A 13,095-nucleotide genomic window follows, 5' to 3' on the forward strand; every position below is an offset into this window, starting at 1 on the left:
ATGGTGATTGTGTTAAGGTGGGAGAGGGGAAGCAGCCTCAGTTTCCAGCCCTTTGATTGATTGGTAAAGAAAGTGATTTTGTAGAAAATCCCTGATTCTCCATGCTTATGACAGCTCTTTTCCACTTAGGTCTTCCCCTTGCCTCTGACGTAAGCAGAGGGAAAGGCCTGAAACAGCTTGGTCCTGTCACGTGAAAGGCAGACGAGGTGGCGTTCGGAGCTGGTTTAGGGAAGTGGCTTCCAAGGCCCCAGGCCAGGTGGCCAGTTGAGATCTGTTAAAGTCTTTCTTGACTCCAGCTGTGGAAACTGCTAGCCTGCAACAGTGTTCTTATTCTTCGGCCCTCCATACGCTTCTCAGGGATTCAGGGATTGTGGATTATTCGTTGTTTTGCACTTGCGGGTGTAGCTAAGGCTGTGTGGGAGAGGTTTGCTTACACTTCTCCCTGACTATGGAAATTCTTATCCCCACTCAATCCAAGTGCTAGTACACCATCGCCCCTTGGTTTACAGAGTTAACTTGTATGATGAGAACACCATCCTTGGTTAATTGGAAACCCAGATAGTCCACTTCCTTTGTACTTGTTCCCAGCCCCCGAGTAATTTTTTCCTGTGAGTGTGACCAGCTTCCCCAGGGGCTGCCATGCTGGAAGCTGTTGGTTCTTGTTTGTCCTCCATGCTGTCCACATCAGGTCAGTGTGCTTGTCACTGCTTGGGAGTGGGGGACAGACGGGGCGTTGACTGTTGGAAGGAAAGGAAGCAAGAGAACTCTAGACTGAGGAGCTTTCTCGTAACTGGTGAAGGGTAAGTGGGGAAGCCAGCACCCGCTACGTCTAGTGCTCGCACTCCGTCTGTTAGGGCTGCTCCAGTGATCGCTTGTCCTCCATCCCCAGCCCTTCAACCAATACCCAGACTAAGGCCTCAGGACTAGAAGCTAGATTTTAGCTAGTCCAGCCTCTGGAAAGAGTGAGACCAGGTTGGGGGGAGGGGGGCTGGCAATCTAAAACTAAATTCTTCCCAGTTAGCTGTTCTCTCATCCAGCATGGGGTAACCCTGGGTGTCTGCAAGTGTTTGAACCTTTTCAGTAAAGATCAGTCATTGTCTCTGATTTCCCTCAAAAATGTTTGTACCCTTTCTGTCCCACCTCACTCTCAGCCCTTCCACACAAACCTCCTTGGTGGCTTAGCCTTTTCCGGTAATGAAGTGTTCTTAAGGTTATGTCCATTACCCGTGAGGTGCATAAGGGCATGTGGGGTTTGAAGAGGGAGGGGGTCAAACTACCCCCTTTGTCCCTGTATCGTCCCTTTCTTTTACTTCAGTGCCTATGAAGTGTAGAGCTGCTGCTTTGGAGATGGGGCAGTGTTTTCTCATGCTCGGTTTCTGTAGTTCTGTTCTTTTTCTTGGCTCCTCCATGGAACCATCTGGACTCTGTGCTATGGGAGGGCTTTCCAGGTTAAGGTGCCACTTGTATTAGGAAGATCCTGCAGTAGCTCTCCAAGGAGGGTTTAACTTTTGAGGGCTGCCTTTGTCCTAGGCATTGGGAGGATTGGGGTTCTGGAGTTTGAAGGGGGAATTGCTCTTGGGTTTGGGAGGAATTTGTGATTTGGTCACTTCAGCACAGTGCTTCTAAAAAAACTCTTCCATCAAAGTGCCCCTAACAGCGGGAGAGAAGGAGCCAAGGACACAGGCTGAAATGCAGTTTTTCTGAAGTTTCATTTTATCTCATGTGATGAGATCGAATGTATCTTTAAAAGTGTGCTTTAAATTTGAGTTATTTTCCCTCAAATCTTGGCATAAGATTTCTCTAGTAAGATGCTAGATTATTTTATCTGATGGCTTTTTCCTGTCTCCCTGACCCATGGCTCCATAACAGAGGGCACAGTGTGTGTATTTCAGTGTCGAGAGTAGAAATTAAAATGAGGAGTGGTACTGCTCTGGTTTCCTTGAAGTGGTGGTGGTTGTAGGGAGTTTTTCGCCAGGAAACACGCAAGTTATTGGGAGTATGGATCAGAGCCTCTGTCTCACAGAGAAGCTCAAGTTGTAAATGATGAGGACGTCAGATTTTGTATTCCACGTAGACCGTAGGAGATAATAGTCTACCCCACTGCCTTCCTAACCCCTGTCCCTTCCCCATGTTTAGGCTTATATTACTTAGCTGGAAATGCACCTTTGTGTCAGCTCGTTAAGTCATAAGTACCTAGCCTAGAAGAGCCAGGACTGGAGAAGCCAGGGGAGCTGAGACTCCGAGAATGGACCGTGCTCTTGGGGTTGGACTGGACTGCTCCTCGAGCTCTTACCTTATGCTGTGAAAGCATGGATCCTGAGCCCAAAAGTGTCTCTTCGTGAACAGAAAGAGCCCAGACTACTTGTCTTCAGGAGCAGGACTGAGTGGAGTCTGGGTGGGTTGATTTAAAACGGACATTAAAAGTTTAATACATTTCTTTTGGGCTTTGGTACAAAAGTATTTTGAAAACTATATGCTAGTGGGGTTTCGCTATATCCCCTTGCCCCACAAAAAGCAACTCACCTCGCTTTCTCACACACATACTCAGTACATACCTGGAAAGGGCAAGAGATTTGGGTCATGAGCTCTCATCTCTCAGGACTGACCTCTGAGATGGAAAAGCAGACCAGCATTCCCTTGCAGTGCGATAGCTAGAAAGGCTGCACACACCATCTCTTCGCCGGGAGAGGGGCCAGCAGCTAGCTGAGCTAATCCTCCTGTCTGTTTCCTCCTCCCCCAGGTGTATCAGTCACCTCCAGTAACACGGGCGTGCCAGATATCTCGGGTTCTGTGTACTCCAAAACCCAGGTAGGTGCCCAGCTCTGGAGAGAAGTGGAAAGAGACGGACAGAGAGAGAGGTGGCGTGGCAGTGTCAAGTTCAGTGAGCAAGCACGACCCTGAGAAGTGTCAGGGAACCCACCCTAGATGAATGGCCTCTAGATTGCAGTTTCTCAAAGAAGTGTAAATCCCGTCCTCTGAGAAAAAGCAAGAGAAGTGTGACAGGAAGGTGAGGCGTGGCAGGTCGCTGTGACATGTGTGGGACTCACTGTACTACTGTCCTTTCTTCACCCACTGCCAGCCTTTTGCAACTTTCCAAGGGAACAAGTGTGGAATGAAGGGAAACTGGTTCGTTGGTTCTTTGTGAAAACAAGGAGTGGGTGTTGTTAAGTTTGATACATGAAGTATTACAGGAGTTATGGTGGAGCACCTCATGGCCGAGACCTTGCCACCGACGGGCCCAGCTGCAGGGTGGGGGTGACGGTAGAGTCCCGAGCGCTCACAGCCCGCCCTCTCCTGTGGTCCTGACCGCTGGAAGTCAGTAGCACCCCCGTGTTGTTATGTGTGAGAAAACGGGAGTCAGGGAGGGAGTCCTTCTCTCAGGTTCACACAGCTCTTCAGGAGCAGAGCGGAGACAGACCCAAGCACCTGGCTCCAGGTGCAGTGCTCCTCCTCTGATGAGGACTGTTCTCCGTGGGTGCGGGGCTTGGGCCCAGAAACTCCAGGGATTGGTTTGCTGACCCCTTTTACTGTCTCTCCTCCATCCCGCTGGATAGCAGTCCTTTGAGAAACAAGGTTTTCATTCCGGTACTCCTGCTGCCTCCTTCAACTTGCCTTCAGCCCTAGGAAGTGGGGGGCCCATCAATCCGGCCACAGCTGCTGCCTACCCACCTGCCCCCTTTATGCACATTCTGACCCCCCATCAGCAGCCGCACTCCCAGATCCTCCACCATCACCTGCAGCAGGACGGCCAGGTAACAGCCCTCCCCCTCTGCTTCCCCTTCCTCTTCCTTCCTGTCCCTCAAAACTGCCCCCTTTCCTCTTCTTACCCTTTCCTCACCACCACCTTCACCCACCCCTCCCAGCGCCAGCCATGGGCACACAGCACACACAGACACAAGCGCACATAGCACAAGCCGCCGGCAAGAGGAGACGTCCGAGGAGGGGCCAGGCCCAGAGCTCCTCTGCTCCGCTCCTTTGGTACCTTTCTCCTCCACCTCCAGTAGCACAGCTGCCCTCGCCCCATCAGACCTGGGTCACACCTACCCTCCGACCTCTCCCAGCCTCCCCCCTTCCCTGACATCGTAGCTTTCCCTGCTAATGGTGGAGTTCTCTTGTCAAAGTTTGTCCCTTTATTTTCCATATATCCTGGTTCTGCCTCAGCTACCATATTTGCAGATGATTCTCTGTTGCCAGCGCCAGCAGGAGGAGCAGGTAATGAAACTGAATGATGATGTGCTTGAACCCAGTCCTTTCCAGCCCCCAGTTCACCTCCACAGCCTCAGGGAACCTGAAAAGGCTGCGCAGTCCCAGAGCAGGACACACGAACACGGACACCTTGCTGAGCTCTCTGGCCTCCCGTCCCCCTCTCTTGCCCTCCCCTCCCCGGCGCCCTCTCTGTTCTCTCTGCCCTCTTCCCTGACTCTGGAAACACTCGGTCACCGGAATGGAAGGCACCCCTGGGGCAGCACCTGGAGCCCGGGGCCTCAGACCGGCTCTCCTACCTTGCCTGCAGGGGGCTCCCAGCTGTGCTGTGTGGTAGGGGTGGGGCGCTGTGGGTGGACAAGTGACCTCTCCTTCATCACAGGTGGCTGGGGGGCTGGGCCAGGGGCTTCCCAGATTGAGGTATTCATGGCATCAGTGAAAATGAAACCACCCTGTGATCACTCCTCTCCAAGAGGCCACAATTCTCTCCAGAGAGAGTAGCCTTTTCTCAGCAGTGTCGGCGGGGGTGGGGGGGGCGGGGAGAAGGTGGAATTGAAAGTGGGTAGAACTCATTCACGGTCTTACCTTCCAAAGGTATCCTGCCATCTTTACATTGCTACCCTGTTTAAAGGCTGAAAGGGCTTTTCTACCTGTTACAGGTGCTCTAGCAGCTATGTAAACCAAATTTCCTGTGGTTGGGAAGTAAACTTGAGAGTCGTTCCTAAACAAGGGGAATGGGAGAGCAAGACAGTTTCCCGATCTCCACCTGAAGATGTCCCCGGTTTGTCCCACTAACTAGACACCTCTTTCCTCCTCCTCACCGTCCCATTCCCTGCAGACGGGCAGCGGGCAACGTAGCCAGACCAGCTCCATCCCGCAGAAGCCCCAGACCAACAAGTCTGCCTACAACAGCTACAGCTGGGGGGCCAACTGAGGCCCTGACCCTCCTCTTCTCCCGGTCCCATCTTCTGAGAGGGCATCCCAGCCTGGCAACTACGGAAACAGCATCACAGAGAGAAAGGAATGGGGGAGGGGGCCCACTGCCCCCCCACCCCCAGCGGCCCACCCCATGCCTCAGCTTCATGTCTGTCCCGTTCCCACACCGTCCCCCCTCTGTTGTATGTATTATAGGGTTTGTATTTTCTTTTTTTTTTTTCCCTCCTTTCCTCCCCTCCTCCTCCCTTGCATTCAAGATTATGAAACTTTGCTGTGGGCCCTGCCTTCCTTCTCCTCCTCCTGTTCACCCTGGTGGTGTATGGGTGAGGTGGGTGGGGGGGACCCCCAAATATATATCAGCCCAACAGCCCTAAGTCTCCTCCTTTATTATTAGGAAACAAAACAACAACAAAAAATGGCGTCATGAGTATGAACAGCATTGTCAGATGAATTAGTTGAAGTGTTTTTTTTTTTTTGTACTGTGTCCTCAAATTTAATGGATTAATGTGTCTTGTATATATAAAAAGAAAACCTCTACCTTCAGCGTCTGCCCATTCTTGATCGTCTAGGACAGGCTCCTCAACGGCTCTGGTGAATGATGATTCTGTACCTGCCGGGCCCGAGGGGGCAACGGGAGAGAAGGAGCGCTTCGCCCTTAGTGTGCTGCCGCTGTCTTGCCCCGTGGGGTTCCCTTTCCTCCTCCCCCAGGGGTTTCACAGTGTGCTGCCGCTGTCTTGCCCCGTGGGGTTCCCTTTCCTCCTCCCCCAGGGGTTTCACAGCCTACAAAGAGCCGCTGCAGATTCTCATTTCCTCCAGAAACTGCTCCGCCTGCAGCAGATTTCGGGCTGCGAAGGGAGTGGACAGCAGAGACCGGGTGGAAAGGGAGAAGACTGAGCAGGAGCTGGAAGAAACGGCTTTGGAGAGTCGGCGTGTGGTGTAGACGGGTCCAGGCAATGACCCGGGAAGGAGGGAGGGTAACCTGCAGTCGGCTGGGGGTCGAGCACAGCAGTTCTTGCTTCTGGGTGCCTCGGGTGCGTGGCTGCTGCCACCCCCTTGGAGAGGAGGGGTCTGGAGCCCAAGGCCGGGGGCGGACTGGGGTGCAGGGGAGCAGAGGCCTGAAAGGGACGAGCAAAGGCATACTTACAGCTCCAAGCTCCTCCTCCCCCCCCCCGCCCCCCGCAAGACTTCGCGGGGTTTCCCTGGCTCTCGTACGAGCCTTCCCTGCAAGCTGCCGACAGAGCCCGCCTGGAGAGCAGTTAGGACCCCGTTCTGGGTACGACACGCCCCTTAGCTGGAGAGCGCGAAGTCCCCGCGTGCTCCCCGACCCGGGAATTCAAACGCGGAGCGCGCGCGCGCGCGGGCGCGGCTGGGCGGAGGCTGCCCCCTGGCGGCGGCAGCCGGTCCCACGCGGCCCCACAACCTCGGAGCCCCTGCCGCACCGGGTGGCCGGCGGGAGGGGGTCGGCTGCGGGGGCGGGCGATCCCGGGCAGCGGCAAGCTCCGGGCGCCCGCCCCCCTGCCCTCGCGCCTGGCCGGCGGCTCGGGACAGGGCGATCCGCCCCGCCCGCGTCGTGCTGCTGGCCCGTTTACGACAGCGTGCCGGGTCGCAGGCCTGCTTTCCGGCAGGTGGCCCGACGCTTCGCTCCGTTTCCGGCTGCGCGGCGCGGGCTGCCGCCGGGGGCGAGCGGGCTTCGGTGGGGGTCCGCGGGTTCGAGTCCCAAAACGGGGATGAGCCTGTTTGATCTCTTTCGGGGCTTTTTCGGCTTTTCTGGACCTCGGAGGTTAGAGCGGGTCGGGATCGGACGAGGGTGGGGTCTTCTGAGGGGAGCTTGACCCCTGACGCCCGGTTCTTGGGAAGCCATCCTCTTCGTCACTCCTTCACCTGCGGCGGAGAGGACGGAAGTCAGCGCGCTGCGCACTCACGCCGCGGCAGTAACCTGGGCGGCCGCTGAGAGGAGCACTGACAGCGGTCTAAGCCCTTCTGCAGTCTGGGGTGAAGCAACGGGGGCCCGGGCGGGGAAGACAGCGGGGCTGCGGGGCGGGGGGCGCGGGGCAGCCGCGAGCTGAGGCCTGGCTGCTGGGTAAAGGCGAGAGCACAGCGCAGACCCCGCGGGCCGCTCTCGCCCGCACCTCGGTGCCCCCGCGCCCGCCTGCCCGAGGCCCGCTCGCCGCCCGCGAGCCGGGGGCGCGGCCATCCTGGTCAAATCCGCCTTCACTCCCAGCCACAGAGATCCCTTCTTCGGAGGGATGACTCGAGATGAGGAGGAGGACGAGGAGGGCGAGGAGGAGGACGAGGAGGGCGAGGCCGCCGCAGCCGCGTGGGGCCGTGGGAGCCGGGAGGGCCCCCAGCCCCCCGAGGAATTCGGCTTCGGCTGCGGCCCAGGAGGGATGCGTCTCCACGATCGCTTCGGCTTTGATGACCTGATTCGGGATTTCAGCCACATCTTCAGCGAGATGGGCTCCTGGACCTCGCCTTCCCGCCCGCCCGGTGCGTGGCCGTCCCCGGGGTGGTGGTGAAGTTGGGAGGCTGAAGAGGGCAGCCGGGGGGTGGGAAGTGCGAGGGGGCTGCCGGTGTCGGCCCAGGGCCTCTCGCGCCCCAGCACCCATCGGGCCCCTTTCTGCAGAACTTCCAGGTCCTGGTCCTGAGGCGGAGACACCTGGTGCGAGACGGCGGGAGCGACGGACGCTTCGGGACTCGATGCTTAAGTATCCAGACAGTCAGCAGCCCCGGACCTTTGGGGGGGTCTTGGAGAGTGATGCAAGAAGTGCATCGCCCGAACCAGCACCAGACTGGGGCTCCCAGAGACCTTTTGGTGTGGTGAGTGCTTCTGGGACCAAAGTGAGAGCCGGGGGAGACGACTAACAGCACAGACTGGAGGCTGGTCAGAATCCAGCAGCCTTGGCTTGGGGTCCTCGGCTCTCCACTTACTGTTATTATCTGTTTTCTGTATTAAGCTGCTTGTAGGCTTTGGGGGGGCGGGGCACAGGGATGGGAGTTCTTTTTCTTTAAAAAAAAAAAAATCACTTGGGGCGCCTGGGTGGCTCAGTCGTTGAAGCGTCTGCCTTCGGCTCAGGTCATGATCCCGGGTCCTGGGATCGAGCCCCACGTCGGGCTCCCTGCTCCGCGGGGAGTCTGCTTCTCCCTCTGCCTCACGCATGCACACTCGCACACGCGCTCTCTCTCTCAAATAAATGAAATCTTTTTAAAAAAGTCACCGGTCTGTATGATTCTGGGACAAGGCAGACTGTTGGCTGGGATAGAAAGTGTCATTTCAGGGACACCTGGGTGGCTCAGTCGATGATGCATCTGGGTCCTGGGGTCGAGCCCCGCGGCGGGCTCTCTGCTCAGCCGGAAGTCTGCTTCTCTGTCTCCCTCTGCCCTTCCCCCTCCTCATGCTCACTCTTCATCTCTCTCTCTCAAATAAATAAAATCTTTAAAAAAAGGCAAGTGTCGGTTCCGGAGAGCCTGTTGGTAGAAGCGTAGATAAAACAGGTGAGGAGGGGGAGGGTGAGTACAGAAAGCTGTTGGGAGTAGGATTCTCTCTCCAGGGAAAGGTAGTTTTGGATCTTGGGAATACTTTGTTTTCTGTCACAAGTTTCAGATTGAAAGGTATCATTTCACCTACTTTGCCTTCTTCTACAGTTTGATGATGTGTGGCCTATGACCCCCCGTTCTAGAGCCAGAGAAGACAATGGTGAGTCTGGTGGGAGTGGCCATTTAACGTGCCCTCTGTTCTTCCTGAAGTTTCTTGTCACGCCTGGCCCCTTCTTTTCCTTGGACTCTTGATTTCATGTTTCCTCTCTCCGCCCTTCCAGATCTTGATTCCCAGGTTTCCCAGGAGGGCCTCGGCCCAGTTCTGCAGCCCCAGCCCAAATCCTATTTCAAGAGTGTGTCTGTGACCAAGATCACTAAGCCAGATGGGGTGAGTTGGAAGAGAGGGGTAGAAGGAATCGTGGCCAGAGGATGCCATGGAGAGAGCAATCTAGGTAGAGAAACCAGTGAACTCACCTTTATTGATGTTAGAGATACGGTTCGGGCTTCTCCTTGTAGACAGTAGAGGAGCGCCGGACTGTGGTGGACAGTGAGGGCCGGACAGAGACCACAGTAACCCATCAAGAAGCAGATGGCAGTCCTAGAGATGGTAAGTAAAGTCTGAATCAAGGGGATCCATCTCTTGTTCCCTTGGGAAAGGGGAACCCGTACTTTTCTCTTTAAGTTATTCCTCTCCTTGTCCTTTGTTCATTCTTTCGTTTCGTGTGTCTGTGTGTATCACTTTTCTCCTTAGATCCAGAATCACCAACATCTCCGGCCCTGGATGATGCCTTTTCCGTCCTGGATTTATTCCTAGGACGTTGGTTCCGGTCCCGGTAACCTTGTTAGCCCTCAGAGGCCTTCAGATTCTGCCCACCCTTTGCTCACCATCTGTGGGCTTACCTTCTGCTCCTGCCACCTCAGGGCCTTGGGTGTGTGAAGCAGTGAGTTGGGGGAAGGTCAGTATGTGACTCACCCAGACTGACCAATAAAACCTTTATTTATGCTAATTCCTTGGTCTTGGTTTTGTCTAGGCTGTTCCACTTTCTAGTACCATCCAGGGCTTCCCAGATTATTTCGGCCCGCAGTGTTTTTATTTCTTAATTTTGTGTTCCACTTCCAAAACCTCATTTGATAGGTAGGGTCAGATACCAGTAGAAAATGATTATTCTTATGGCGGGGATAACTAGAGACAATTCCAGGAAAATTTCTACACAGGGAGGCATTGGATTCTAAAAAGAGGAAGTGTAGGGCGCCTGGGTGGCTCAGTCGGTTAAGCAGCTGCCTTCGGCTCAGGTCATGATCCCAGGGTCCTAGGATTGAGCCCCAAATCGGGCTTCCTGCTCAGTGGAGAGCCTGCTTCTGCCTCCCCCTCTGCCTGCCTCTCTGCCTACTTGTGCTATCTCTCTGTCAAATAAATAAATAAAATCTTAAAAAAATAAAAAGAGGAAGTGTGTGTGGAAAGGTAGGGACACTTGCTTCCCTAGGTGTGGGATCACTATGATCAGACAGTTCATGAGAGAATTTGAGGAAATACATTGGCAAATATTTTTTCTTTTACCGGGTATTTTTTTTTTTTTTTAATGTATGTTGGGGAAAATGTAACTAGTCTAGCACAAAAGTTGCTAGATTTTCTTCTCATTAAAAAACCTTTTGAGGGTGCTTGGGTGGCTCAGTCGGTTAAGCGACTGCCTTCGGCTCAGGTCATGATCCTGGAGTCCCGGGATCGAGTCCCGCATCGGACTCCCTGCTCGGCAGGGAGTCTGCTTCTCCCTCTGATCCTCTTCCCTCTCGTGCTCTCTCTCTACCATTTTCTCTCTCTCTCAATAAATAAATAAAAATCTTTAAAAATAAATAAATAAATAAAAAATAAAAAACCTTTTCGGGGGCACCTGGGTGGCTCAGTCGGTTAGGCAGCTGCCTTCAGCTCGGGTCATGATCCCAGGGTCCTAGGATCAAGCCCCCACGTTGGGCTCCCTGCTCGGTGGAGAGCCTGCTTCTCCCTCTCCCTCTGCCTGCCTCTCTGGCTCCTTGTGCTCTCTCTCTTTCTGTCAAATAAATAAAATCTGAAAAAAAATAAAACCATTAGGGGCATCTGGGTGGCTCAGTTGTTAAAGAGTCTGCCTTCAGCTCAGGTCATGATCCTGGAGTCCTGGGATCGAGTCCCACATCGGGCTCCCTGCTCAGTGCGGAGTCTGCTTCTCCCTCTGACCCTCTCCCTCTCATGCTCTCTCTCTCTCATTCTCTCTCTCAAATAAATAAAATCTTAAAAAAAATAAAATTAAATTAAAAATTAAAAAAAGAAACTAGCACTGTGGCTGAGAGTGGCAGATATTGTACATTCATTTACCTCTTTCCTTGAAATGGCTCAAATGACAAGGGATTTTTCTAAGGAAGCCTATCATAAGAACAAAGAAGAAAAGATGAAATTTTGTATTTTCATTCTCTTTATTATATCTTTTCATGACCAGAAGTTGATTTACTGTAGCCAAGTTTATATTTTTCTTTATGGTTAGTGCTCTTTATATCTTTTAGGAATCTCCCCAACCCAAGGTTAAAAGGATGCTCTCCTTTATTTATCCTCTCTTAAGTTTTTTTTTTTTTTTTAAGATTTTATTTATTTATTTGAGAGAGAGTGAGAGAGAGCACGAAAAGGAAGAGGGTCAGAGGGAGAAGCAGACTCCCTGCCGAGCAGGGAGCCCGATGTGGGACTCGATCCCGGGACTCTAGGATCATGACCTGAGCCGAAGGCAGTTGCTCAACCGACTGAGCCACCCAGGCTCCCTATCCTAAGTTTTATTAGTTCTGCTTTTTACATTTAGGGATTTTTGTTTTTGTTTTTGTTTTTAAGATTTTATGTATTTGACAGAGAGACACAGCGAGAGAGGGAACACAAGCAGGGGGAGTGGGTGAGGGAGAAGCAGACTCCCAGCTGAGCAGGGAGCCCGATGTGGGGCTCGATCCCAGGACCCTGAGATCATGACCTGAGCCAAAGGCAGATGCTTAATGATTGAGCCACCCAGGCGCCCCTACATTTAGGTTTTTAAATCCACCAGGATTTTACCTTCCTATTTGGTATGAACCAGGGGACCAGCTTCATTTTTTTCTATTTGGAAAAATACATATGTATATATATGTACAAATATTATGAATATATTTTATATACACACACACATACTTACAAATACACATGGATCCCTGTGCTGGGTTTTTCTGTCTTTTCTGTTAATCTGTTTGTCTGCCTCTGTGCCTACTCACATTTTCAAATTGCCTAGTTGTATTTAGTAGAACATGTCCTCCCATTTTTCCCCCCTAACTTCTAGTATGTAAGAATACAATTGATTTTAATTTTTTTAACTTTTTTTCTTAGATTTTATTTTATTTATTTGACAGAGAGACAGCGAGAGAGGGAACACAAGCAGGGGGGAGTGGGGGAGGGAGAGGCAGGCTTCCCGCTAAGCAGGGAGCCCTATGCAGGGCTCGGTCCCAGGACCCTGGGATCATGACCTGAGCCGAAGGCAGACGCTTAACGACTGAGCCACCCAGGCGCCCCTACAGGTGACTTATAAAATTTATTTATTTATTTGAGGGAGAGCACACATGTGAGTGGGGGAGAGGGGCAGGGGGAGAGAGAAAATCTCAAGCAGACTCCCTGCTGAGTGTGGAGCCCACTGCAGGGCTCAATCTCGACCCTGAGATCATGACCTGCACCAAAGCCAAGAGTTGGATGCTCAACCAACTGAGGCACCCAGGTGCCTTTATAATTGATTTTTCAAATCAGTTTTTCAGAGTATCACCATAAATACATGGAGCTGGAGATTACCGGACATCTGTGGATAGTCTATAGCATGAAGGGTGAACTCGTACAGACAAGAGAAGCAACTTGGGAGAAACAGACCTGCAGAAAGATGAAAATTTAGCACATTTTAATGTCCTTAAAAAGATGATAGATCCATAAAGCCAGAAGATATTCCTACAAAGGAATAAATAAAATAAGAATGAATTTCGGCTTAGGTCATGATCCCAGGGTCCTGGGACTGAGCCCCACATTGGGCTCCCTGCTCAGCGGGAAGCCTGCTTCTCCTCTCCCTCTGCCTGCCCCTCGCCCTGCTTGTGCTCGCTTGCTCTCTCTCTCTCAAATAAATAAAATCTTTAAAAAAAAAAAAAAAGAATGAACTTTGAGGAGTTAAAAAAAATGTGATGGCAGAAATGAAAAACTATAAAAAAATTTTGATGACAAAGTTGAAGAAATCTCCAGAAAGACCAAGTAATAGAGTTAGAAAACAGGAAAAAAGTACACATGAAACTAATACAGTGTTATATATCCACTATACTTCAATAAAGAAAAAAATTTTAAGGGCGCCTGGGTGGCTCAGTTGTTTGAGTGACTGGCTTCGGCTCGGGTCATGATCCAGGAGTCCCTGG

The 13,095-nt window shown here is 52.4% G+C and overlaps 2 protein-coding genes across 19 annotated transcripts in view; both read left to right on the forward strand.

The window, feature by feature from the left end:
- The window catches only part of UBAP2L (ubiquitin associated protein 2 like), a 41,066-nt gene extending 35,166 nt beyond the window's left edge, over positions 1–5,900 (forward strand). For 3 of the 17 annotated variants that reach the window (XM_027613174.2, XM_035722496.1, XM_035722497.1), the window contains exons 26-29: positions 2,741–2,808; positions 3,555–3,752; positions 4,162–4,212; positions 5,042–5,899. In XM_027613174.2, coding sequence (XP_027468975.1) covers positions 2,741–2,808; positions 3,555–3,752; positions 4,162–4,212; positions 5,042–5,137 — 413 coding nt within the window. In that variant the 3' untranslated portion in view covers positions 5,138–5,899. Of the gene's footprint in view, positions 1–2,740; positions 2,809–3,554; positions 3,753–4,161; positions 4,213–4,862; positions 4,893–5,041 lie in introns of those variants that run through there. The other 14 variants (XM_027613184.2, XM_027613183.2, XM_027613175.2 and 11 more) reach the window with 14 other exon arrangements.
- An 862-nt stretch (positions 5,901–6,762) lies between these two features.
- On the forward strand, positions 6,763–9,680 carry HAX1 (HCLS1 associated protein X-1). Of its 2 annotated transcripts, none has more exons than XM_027611989.1 (7): positions 6,763–6,919; positions 7,361–7,626; positions 7,763–7,956; positions 8,782–8,833; positions 8,955–9,061; positions 9,190–9,280; positions 9,425–9,680. In XM_027611989.1, the coding sequence occupies exons 1-7, from the start codon at positions 6,867–6,869 to the stop codon at positions 9,508–9,510; spliced, it is 849 nt and encodes a 282-aa protein (XP_027467790.1). In that variant the 5' UTR covers positions 6,763–6,866; the 3' UTR covers positions 9,511–9,680. The 2 variants fall into 2 exon arrangements, with proteins under 2 accessions (XP_027467790.1, XP_027467791.1); XM_027611990.1 differs by having other exon boundaries at positions 6,779–7,131.
- The last annotated feature ends 3,415 nt before the right edge of the window (positions 9,681–13,095 follow it).

Source organism: Zalophus californianus, chromosome 10 (genome assembly GCF_009762305.2).
Source record: "Zalophus californianus isolate mZalCal1 chromosome 10, mZalCal1.pri.v2, whole genome shotgun sequence".
In the NCBI taxonomy this organism is placed as follows: Eukaryota; Metazoa; Chordata; class Mammalia; order Carnivora; family Otariidae; genus Zalophus; species Zalophus californianus.